The sequence below is a fragment of the Syngnathus acus genome, chromosome 8, assembly GCF_901709675.1.
Source record: "Syngnathus acus chromosome 8, fSynAcu1.2, whole genome shotgun sequence".
NCBI classification, from domain to species: domain Eukaryota; kingdom Metazoa; phylum Chordata; class Actinopteri; order Syngnathiformes; family Syngnathidae; genus Syngnathus; species Syngnathus acus.
In genome coordinates, this window is record NC_051093.1 from 3962300 (window position 1) to 3973726 (window position 11427).

General features: G+C 47.3%; 1 protein-coding gene across 1 annotated transcript; it reads left to right on the plus strand.

Annotated features, from left to right (window-relative positions):
• The first annotated feature begins 3210 nt into the window (after window positions 1–3210).
• Window positions 3211–9560, plus strand: lfng (LFNG O-fucosylpeptide 3-beta-N-acetylglucosaminyltransferase). Its single transcript, XM_037257019.1, has 8 exons — window positions 3211–3762; window positions 6976–7024; window positions 7129–7231; window positions 7304–7457; window positions 7539–7624; window positions 7700–7865; window positions 8147–8232; window positions 8322–9560. The coding sequence occupies exons 1-8, from the start codon at window positions 3349–3351 to the stop codon at window positions 8386–8388; spliced, it is 1125 nt and encodes a 374-aa protein (XP_037112914.1). The 5' UTR covers window positions 3211–3348; the 3' UTR covers window positions 8389–9560.
• The last annotated feature ends 1867 nt before the right edge of the window (window positions 9561–11427 follow it).

Sequence of the window (11427 nt, forward strand, 5' to 3'; positions counted from 1 at the left end):
TACAGAGTCAGAAAGACAGTGGGAATGCGGCAAGTGTGGGATTCCATGCTATCTATACAGACCATAATGCTATTATGTGCATAAATCCAAAAATCCGTAGAATCATCCATTTAAGCGCTTATTGTGACATCTGCGTTCGAGCAAACAGAACCTGTTACATCAATTAAAGCCGCTAGATCACTTAGCAGCTCGTGATGTATTTCCTCTCATTTCTTTACACCGGCGGTTGTCCTGTCCTGTCCCGCCTCTTATCTCGTAAATGTCCCCGCCGCTGTCCCCTCGCTCACGCACGCCCCACCCTGGTTATTGTCTCGGCGCCGCCGTTGAGATCCCTCCGTTTAAATCCAAACAGACACTTGCTGCGCTGCTCACAATGGCCGCCATTGTTCCTGCCTGAAAGGGGAGCATGTGTTTTTGCTAATGCCGCACTCTCCGGGACAACCTCGGACATTCTGCCTTTTAATCAAAGAGCGCCGTCACGCTTGGGCGACTTCCTCCGAGGTGCCTGGAGGTTGTGGGAAAAGGGCCCGAGCGTGAGTGCAGCCTCCATCTTGAGGGGGGGCACTCAATGCTCAGGAATTAACTGTAAGGCTCCGCTTGGTCATGTGACATCACGTTGGCATTTGTTTCCAGAAACATGGAAGCTTAGAAGCTTCGTGGCCGTTAGACAGTTCTGTTCTTGACAAACATCTCAGCGTAAGGCCTAATACTAGCACCATTGCTAATGCTAGCTCATTGACCCAGAACTGTGGAAACTGGAGGCCTCTTATTACAGTTTTGTCCATTTTCACTTCCTGAAGGTGTCCCGTTACATTTGTCCGTGTAGCCTGGCTAAATCCTATCGTTGTCGTCTCCCACGGGAAATCAGAAAAGCTGGTTAGCGGTGTCACTGCTACGCTTTCCCACGGCTACTAACGTGAGCTCGGCTGATCTTCGCCGAGGTCAGTCAAGGAAACACGGGCACAATTAGAGGATTTATCCTCAGCTTTTGCTGTTACACTTAAAAAAAAAACGCATAACATTCTAAATCCAGATTCTGTATGCCATTAGAACAATAGCTTTCGCTAATCCATTTAATATGAGAAGATCAACTCGGCTGGACCTACCACATGGGATAAACCGCTGCTCTGCTGGAGCTCCCGTTGGGAGCTGATCCAAAGGCAGGAATTAATCCCGGTGACGAAAATGGAGGGGAGGGACCAGGTTGGATCGTCTGGGAAGGAGGAGACAATGATGGTGGGAAAATATACAACACTCCCAGGACATTTCATTAAGTACACCTGTACAATGGGATAAAGATAATAATGCTCAGCTAGCATGAACCTGAAGCTAGAAATCAAGGGGGGGGGAAAAGCCTACTGGAACATTCGACCCCGCGTGTCTAACAGATTAGCAGTGTGCCCTCGGCCATTAGGCAGCGTTTACAAGATGGCCCCTCACTGTTTTCGCATGCTAATAAAGTAATTGAAGTGTCCCTCTAGGCACATCTGCTTTTCATTGCCCCGGCCGGCTCCCTCGTTTTGTCTGGCCTCTCATCTTGCCGTATATCACCCTTGACCTTTACCGCGCACGCGCTCGCTAAACAACGCGGACACTAAAAGTGAGATTCACTGGAGTCGTGGAAAAAAAAATAGAAATCTGTTAGGCTGTGAAATTGAAGCAGCGCGCAATTCATCTTAGTCGGTTGGCAACGGCGCTAAGTAGCAACAGATGCGGGCGATCGCAGATGGATGACCTTGAAACTGCGGCGCCATCTGTCATTGATCTCTGTGGGATATACAGTGGCATCGGAGGGGAATATCGCCACACGGACCTCAAGGGGTTTGGGGGGGGGGGGCGCATCGGAGGGAAAATTCCCATCAAGTGGCTCCTGTCTGGCGGCTAATCCAACACCCCAAGGGAGTCCAGTCCGCCTTAATACCTGTCTGTGTTCACCTGACCACAAGGAAAGCAAAATGGCTCGTTTCAAATAAATAGAACAGAAAAGGAATGGAACACTTTTGGCTTTGCGTGTGTACCTAATTAGGAGTCTGATCAGTTTTCCGAAAGGCTGCTGGCAGCAATGTCGGGCTGATCACAGAGCAGACAAGCCGCACTGATTATTTGCCTTGTCAATGTGCATCGGATGCAATCAGCTTTGTGAAAGCAAGAACTCCAAATAGCAGGGTTTCAATTTAAACATCCGACCGAGTCTTCCGAGATGCCCCTCGCCCCCGCCCCTCCCTGACTGTGGTGGGTTTTTTTTGCGGCTGACAAGCGGGAGGAAGTGAGCATGTGTTTGGACGTGGGAGACAAGTTGCGGGTTTGTTTTTCCACGACAGAGGAAGCGGTGGCTACTTTTCGCTTTAACAAGCCACCGGGTGCAAAAAAAAAAATCTGAACAGACCGCGAGGTGGGACCAAGGGCCTGCGAGCGCCGCACAAAGAGGCCTTTGGAGGACAGGAGAATGAAGGCCACACAGACGACCCCCTCCGCTCAGTTTCTTGCCGTCCCTTTTGGATGCCTTCGCGTGTACAAATGAGGACAAAAGAGCTTGTCAGGAGCACAAAGACCACTTCTAAGTTATGTCCCGCGTGTCCCGCCATTCAACACCTGCAAAGGGGGTAAAAAAAAAACCTTCATCACGAAGCGTCGCTCTGCGTTGCCGAGGTTCCGAGCAGCTGCTTGTTGCTCCTTTGGTCAGCATCACTGGTGAAAGCCAACAAGTGCACAAGAACAACCAACTGCTCCCAGTTCCTTTTTTTAGTCAACGGAGAACAATGGAGGCTATTTCTTCAGGCCAGACACAGCTCACAGTCAAATGAGCCTAAATGGAAAATGAAAAAACAACATGGAGGATTTGAGATTGATGGTGGTGTAGTGGTTTGATCATCTGCGTCACGTTTCTGAGGTTTGGTATTCAAATCTTAGTTTTGGCTTTATCCTTTTTTTCCCTCAAAAACTAAATTTGATTTAAAAATGATTTTGCAATTTCCATACACAAGGTAGTTATGTTTAATTGGTATCAAAATAATTTGTTACTGTACTTAAGTAGATTTTTCACGTATCTGTACTTCATACTCTTTACAAAAACAGATTTGTTATGTACTCGTCATCTTTGTCTCTCGACCAGAAACGTTTAAGAACACCAACTATGTATTTAAATCTCGCTGCTGTCAAGGACATCCCAGTGGGCGTGGCCACAGGGGCACCTTATAAATTCCCCCTCGTGACGTCGTCGCCAGTCGCGCGTCAGAAATGTGCGGTGTCGGACCTCTTACTACTCTTTTATTTTAATTTCTAAAAACGTTCCCATATGGACTTTGCGTTAGAGGTCGGCTGCTTTAGTGTTACGTTTTAATTTTTACCATGTTGAAGAACAACGGGAAGAAGACGGCCGTCTGCGTTAGCACCGCGGCGGTTCTCTGCCTGCTGATGCTGTTGGTCGCCGTGCGGCATCACGGAGCCCAAGTGGTCGCGGAGCGCACCGGCCAGGGGGACACTCTGTCGCTACCCGGGATTGAAGGAAGGGACGCGTCGGCGGTGGCGGAAGGCGGCGGCCAGAAGGGATTCTCGGTATATTTCGGCAAGTTGAGCCGCGGTCGCAGGGAGGTGCAGAAGCCCGCTGCAGGCTCCTCAGCCTCCGCCGGCGACGCGACATCCCCGCCTGCCGAGGACATCAGACCCGATGACCTGTTCATCGCGGTGAAGACCACCAAAAAGTTCCACCAGTCCAGACTCAACCTGCTTCTGGACACTTGGATTTCTAGGAATATGCAACAGGTACATACGTGAACTTTAATAATGAGTTAAGTGAATCATTTCCAGCAAATTAGGGGATGGCTGCACGTTAGAGAACATGTAATTGTTTTGGGGATTTTCTGCCTTGCTTGGTTTGTTGTTACCCAATGAAAGATGGCTACTAATATTTTTTTAGGGCTCTCACAAGTGACAATGAAGTAGCCCCCCCCCCCATCCTTCATATGTCACTTTTTATCCTCTTCTAAGTGATGTGCCTGAGAACGAAGCGAGCACTTTCAAGCAAGCGGACTCCCCCTATGCGCCCCCCCCCCCTGCACTCTCTCTATTATGCCTCCTCTTTTTGAGGTGTCCCTTGTGAATGCCCCCAGCGATTGCAATGGATGGCTCCGCGGCAAGCGCCGACTCTCCAAGCGCCTTGTCCCCTCCTCTTTCGTAGGAACAAAGCTGGTCTTTTTGGGAGACGGAGGTGGGGGCTGAAGAAAAGCTTCCCAGCGCCTCATCTGCCCTCGCTCTTTCCATGGGAACGTCAGAGAGAGCCCGAGTCTGGGTCAAGCTTGAACGAAGGGACGGGGGGCTTCGTCTTCGAGGGGATGCTCGGGGGACAAAAGGGGTTTCCATCTAGGCAAGTGTGTGAAAATGCGGCTGCACAAAGATGCTCGGTCAAAGTGATTACATCCTGCAGACAGGAGTGTCACGTTGGCTCACAGTCCCCCCCCTTTTTGAGTAACTCCACAGATTTCCATTTGATTTTAGGTCTGGGCTCTGACTGCGCCATCTCCAGTGTCCTAATTGTTGCTAATGATCTCAGCGACAAGAGTCAAAGCTGTCCTGGAAGGCAGCTGGCAAGTGCCGCGGCCACAATGCAAGAGGGAGTTTCCATTGTTGGGGGGGTGCACCAGGTGGTCAGAACAAAGGACGTCCCCCTAATGGCGGCCATATGATGCTCCCGGTTCCCACCGCTTGCATATGGCCGCCGCCGCTTGTTCTCACGCTCAGCTGGTGAACATCTGCGGCGTCGCCATGGCATCTGTGCTTCTTTAATGCTGCCGGGTGTTTATTTCTGTTCTTACCCCCAGAGTGGGATGTCTTGGGCCTTTACTTGCATGTACATTGTCTTCCGACACAATGGCGCCTGGTCTTGTCATCTGGCAGTCAGTCGGGGGCAAAGTGCAACTGGTTAGCATCACATGCAACAAGCCCTAATGAGCTTTTATTAGCCCAGAAGTGTTCGACAATATTTTACAATGCTCATCCTCCTTTTTTGTCCATTTTGAATTTTCAATGTTTTAAATTATACTATTATGTCTTGAAGAAATTTTTAAAAATCACTATTTTTGAAGAGTATTAAAAAATACTATACGGGGTATAAATGCATTCATGTTTTAAAAGCTTGAATCCTTTTATGGTTTTCAATAAAAAATATTTGTTTTTAATTTAAAACGTGAATGTAAAACTGTCAGCTTTAAATACTCATTTATGTCATTTAAAAAAAAAATTAAGTCTTACAAAAATATTCTGAAATCTTTAGCTACATTTTTACATATTTTCAAAACATTCTCAGCCTATATAGCACAATCATATTATTTAAAAAAAAAATTGTTTCATGTTCAACCAAATATTTTATTTCTTTTTTCATTATAACCCAATTGTGCTCACCAGATATGGTTCTCAGCCTGATAAAGAACAATATAACAATGTACAATGATAATAGTAAGGCAACAATGGGTACTTAAAGTGGAAATGGGTGGACCTCGATAAAAGGGAGAGTGTGACTTTTTTTTTTCCAAGAACGATTGCGTAAGTTTGTACAATCGAGTCAGGGGTACATGAGGGGCGGGTGGTGGTGAATAGAGGGAAGAGTGCCCGCTGGTGCATTTCCTTCCTGTGGAGCTGGAGGCAGCCATGCAGGCACCACGCGCGTTCAATTCAGACAGGGAGGGGGGGCGTGCACCCCGAGCCTTCCTGTGGTTTCAAGCAACACCCCCTCTCTCGAACCTTCCTCTCTTATCTCCGTTTCACACACACTTGATTTGCATGCAGTGAAAGTAACGGCGCGTCTCCTTGTCAGTTTCAAAACAAAGACAGTGGGGCGAGGGGGGGCGTGCGGAGTTAACTCCCGCAGCTGTATGCAAATTCAGGCAAACATGTTGAGGATTTACCCAGTGGAGACTTTTACCCGGCATGAAAACTCACAGCATTGTTCTCTTCTCAGCAGAAGGGGAGGGGCGGAGGGGGGTGAATGGACGCATAGTTTTTGATTGACTAATCAACACTGGGATCCCAACCCCCCGCTTTCCGGCCTCGCCACCTGCCATGAGCTCGCCTATGGCGGCGCCGTCATCCGGCCGTCTGCTCTGTGTGACTGAACAAATAAAGTCTCATGGCGGTGCGGCTTAGCGAGTTTGCCGCACAAACAACGCCAGACGTCTCTCATTGTCCCGGGAGAAGGCCGCAGAAAGGGGGTCAAGGCTCGGATGCAATAATGCAATCTAAGCATTATTATCAACATACATATATTTTTTTAAAAAACAGTCCTGATAGTAAAAGGCGGTGGCTTAAGTATCCGTGACAGGTATCGGCTGCCTTCGAGAACTCGATACATCCCACAAGTACAATTGAAAATGAATCAATAGATGCATCAACACATTCCAGCAACAATATGCGACTCACACACCTCGAAAAGGGCGTGCAGAGGCACGTGGCGCCAGAAAACGGCGGCGTGCCGCTCGGCAGGTGCCGGCTCACCTGAAAAGTAAACACCTCTACTGTTGGCCACCACCTGCCGCCACACAACCGTTTTTTTTTTTCATATATGAGCTAACACTTGGCTTGCGATGGGTGAACGCATGAATGAGATAGCCAATAGGGATGGATGGCGGGGCGCTCGGATTGGTCCGCCTCCACCTTTCATGTTCCGTCATCCGGGATGCTCCGGGGGCGGCTGTGCGGTTACCATGGAGTGAGTGGAAAGCAGCACAAAAGGGCCTTTATGAGAGCGGCTGGCTGTTTTAAAGTGTCGCTGAATGATGCTAATCACTGCACTTGTGATAAAGGAGAAGACGCAAAAGCTATTATGGGGGGGCATAACATTGGAGATACATGCACCACCACAGTTGTCTAAAATGTTTACAAAGAGATTACAAAAATATGTATTAAACAGCACAGTATCTATTTTGTGGCCTTTGAATGCATACAATCGCTAATTCTAATGAGTATTTTCTTGTTTGTCTGCAGACATACATCTTTACAGACGGTGAGGACGAAGACCTCAAAAGGAAAATTGGTAAGACATTCCAACGGGGGATATTTTGCATGTTGCACAAGAGGGGGGGGGGGGGCGCTATTGAGGGACTGCATGTCATAACTGTTATTTATGTTTGGCCGCAGGGAGTCACGCCATCAACACCAACTGCTCGGCCGCTCACAGCCGACAGGCCTTGTCGTGTAAGATGGCCGTGGAATACGACAAGTTCATTGAGTCGGGGAAGAAGTGAGTGATTGACACACACATCACACACACGTGTTCAGTCACAGGGGGTCTCACCATGTGTTCGACACTCAGGTGGTTCTGTCACGTGGACGACGACAACTACGTGAACGTTCGCGCTCTGCTCAAGCAGCTCGCTCAGTACCAGCACACACAAGACGTGTACATTGGAAAGCCAAGCCTGGACAGGCCTATTGAGGCCACGGAGAGACTGGGCGATAATAAGATGGTGGGTAGGCCACCACTTTTCTTTTTAAATTATAATTTTGTTTTTAAATCATGCCCATGACGTTTCTTTGTCTCGTTACAGAAACCGGTCAACTTTTGGTTCGCTACTGGGGGGGCCGGCTTCTGTGTGAGCCGCGGTCTGGCACTCAAGATGAGCCCGTGGGCCAGGTAAGACAAATTTACATTCCCACCATAAAAAAAATATACAAATCCGTGTCTTACCCACGTTTGGCGTCTCTCCAGCGGCGGCCATTTTATGAACACGGCAGAGAAGATCCGCCTGCCCGACGACTGCACCGTGGGCTACATCATCGAGTCGGTGCTGGGTGTGCCCCTCATACGCAGCAACTTGTTCCACTCTCACCTGGAGAACCTGCAACAAGTGTCCAGATCAGAGCTCCATAAACAGGTAAGGACAAAAATGTCAAAAAAAATGTAGCTTACATTTGGGGATAGCCACCGCTGCAAAAAATGTTGATAAAAATGCAACGATACAACACAACCGATACCACTTTGCTTCTGTCAGCGTTCTTCTTTGTCTCTTATTGATGTGCTCCTTTTACTTAGCTCCCCCTAGTGTTCAGACTGCGTTATCACACAACTAAAAATACCTTGAATTGTTAAAAAGAAATGCTCAAAGGTTTTTGGACGATAGTTGAAACTATTTGTCTCCCTTCATCTCACCCTCAGATCACTCTCAGCTACGGGATGTTTGAAAACAAGAGCAATATCATCAATTTGAAAGGAGCTTTCTCTGTAGAGGAGGATCCATCCAGGTGAGAGCCAATTGTTTTTCTACTTTAAACAACACATACGATTTAGGATTAGAAAAGATTCTGAAGGCGGATCTGCTTTCTCGTCGCAGGTTCAAGTCGGTGCACTGCCTGGTGTACCCGGATACCCCGTGGTGTCCGCCCCAGGTTGCCTTCTAGGACGACCGCTCCTCCCTCATCCTCGTCCTGCGCCCCGCCTCGGTATCTGAAAGGCGGGCGAGGACCAGCGTTCTTTTGTCAGTGTCAAGACCGCGTCGCCGCTGGGTTCTTCCAGCGAGCGCTACGGCGGGTTTTGGCGTGTAAGTGGGCTGCTGTGCGGCCCGCCGCTTACGGGACTACCGCCATTTGGAGCGGGTTTCGATTTTTTTTTTTTTTAAAGGTTTGCAGGCAATCAGTTGCGCTTTTTGTGTGTTGCTTGTAAATGTATCTTGCAATTCTCATAGAATGTATTTCATATTGCCACGCCCCTTTTTTTCCAAGCTTTACGCCATATTTGATTACTTTTCTATTTTAATGTGCGCTTTTAAAAGCATTTTGACTCCGGACAAACGCTCTCATGTGAAGATTTTGTTGTACTTTTACGTGAACAGTGTTGACTGGCCTTATCTGGACCTCACCAGGATGAAGCACTTTGACCTTTAAAAAAAAAAAGAAGAAAAAAAAAAGACATCCTGGAATGAGTTCAGATTTGTGTCCAAACTAACAAAATGCCTGCAAAATCTCTTCTCTTCATTTGTACGTAATTTATAAATACACTCCTTGCATGCGTTACAGTCGGGAGGGGAAATAATGAACGGGAGAGTTTTTGTTCTGGCTTTTTCTTTTCTTTAAATAATTTAGAATTGTTTAAAAATTGCACAGCTGAATTTCAAATGAGCTGATGTTCGCTCTCGGAAAGACGCTCGCCTCATAAGACTCGAAGCAAAAAAAATCATGTGTACTCTTGCACAAAAAAACATGATTGTTGGTCACATCGGATTGCTTGCCGAGTTTTGCGAGGCAACGACCTAACCTGAGCGACGTCAGCATCTCTGCATGGAGTCGACCCATATTGGGTTACGCTGTACATGACGACCGCAGTATTGTATACTGCGCCTTTGTTGGCGGCCATTTTGTACAGCAATGTTTTCGAATGTAACGCGGTTGTTTACGTCTGCTTTTTTTTTTTTTTGTCCTTCTACATTTTATTCTCCAGCATCTGGAGCGGTCGGAACAGTTCATTCCCAATAATGACGTCTCAGGGATTATGATCTGATCCTGATATTTAACTAACCCAGTATTGGGGGTCCGAAATGTCAAAAAAGAAATAAAAGTGCATAACCACTGAGAAACATCTGGACTTTGGTGGTTTTTTTTTATTTCCCTCCAACACGATTCATGTGTTCACTCTTTTGCTGACTCGGACAATACGCCATGAAGAATTTTGTTGTGTGTTTTCCCGTTGCTGCCTTTTTTTTTGGTATTGTGGTTCTACCATATTTTCCACCACTGACTATATTTTGAAGATGAAACTTTTGAACTCAAGCGGGAATGTTAACTCGGGGCTCTGATGTGGGAGGTCTGATCTTGCCCTCCACCCTCAAAAGGAAACCATCTATTGGTGTGGCTCGCGCCCACCGACCCCCCCTCCCACTTGTTCCACAGCGGCGAGCATGGGAACACGCATCGTTGCAAGAGCAAACTTTGGTCTACCGCCGAAGACTAGTAATTAGGTATAATAACTGCTTGCTGCATACATGTGACAGACGGCTGTGTGGGAAGGATGCTGGGGGATTATTATACAAATATCTTTCGGTTCATGAACTGGAGCTTGCAATCTTGGAGGAAATGCGGGAAAGAGGCCAAGTGGGGTTGAGGCGGGCTGTATCTCGTTGCACATTTAACACTTGCAAATCTAACAAGCCACAAGGTTAAAAGTAGCAAGCATGTGCCTGATGTTCCCACAATAGAAGAAGCATTCGCCTCTTTTGCGTCCTCCAAGTGACAAGAGGGGACGCTTTTGGCGGCGGCGTGAAACGCTCAACAACTCACCCCTTCAAGCAGCTTGGAGAATTCCGTGTCATCCCCGGGAGATTTACAGCAAACGTATCCGGGGATGATGGATGTTTGTTAGACAAGACCAAAAGACTCCCGCTTGTGTTATCCGAATTCCCTGCAAGGAAAAACTTGGATTATGATTTGTGGTGGGAATGTTTGCGTCGCTCTAATTGTCTCGCATGCATGAGCTGATTTTCTTATTGCTACTGGGAAAATTTGTTTTTACTTTTTTTTTCTTCCCACACAATCACATCATTATTAAGACAAAGAGAGCTCACATAGACATAAATGATTCACGAGGAACTCAAAAGATTTTTGGCCTTAAATATTCAAAACGTACAATGTCTAAGATTGTCGGAAAGGACAATAATAATAATAATAATTATATTTATAGTGCACCTTACATTTCTTTTTAAAAATCTCAAAGTGCTACAGAAAATGCCTTTTTAAAAACAAAAAAAAGGTTCACTCAAGCTGCAACGATGGAAGGACATTGAACATTCGCACTTTGCACCTTATCGACGGCAACACAACCGCATCCGTGTGTGTCCTTGCACCTCCCATTCAAAAAGCACAAGGTACCCGTGAAGTTTGTCAGCTCTAAAATCACTCTTACAACTGAATCAACCAGTGGAGGCCTCAGCAGGTAAAATGTGCCAAATTAGAGGGAGGTGGGGGTGAAGGATTATGCAAACGGGGGCCGCTCCCTTGCTCGTTGTCTTTGTGGCTTCCCTCCACGGCGTCCAACTAAGCGGCGGCATTGTCCGCCGGCTCAGACCCGGTGTCGGCCCTCGGCAGACATGGCACAGCAACTGGCAGAGGCCTTGATCCCTCTCCATGTGCAGCTCGGCACACTCACACAAGAGCCTAATCCCCCTATCACATGTCAGCCATGGAACTTGAACTTTGGAGAGGCCACGCTCCAGCAGCAAGCCTGAAGAGCACTTCCCGAAAGATTGTTTCGATGCTATTCGTTAGCCAGTCTTTCGTGTTTTGCATTGTTTGTTAGCATAAAGCAAAACAGAATTTGCCACTGCATATTTTGCCTTACATTCTTCTTTTTGTGTGCCAACTCTGCGGACACAGACAATGTGATTAAATTCTACAAAGGGAAGCTTTTGAGAGCCAAGCAGCATCCCAGTGAGATTCCAGACGTTCCCG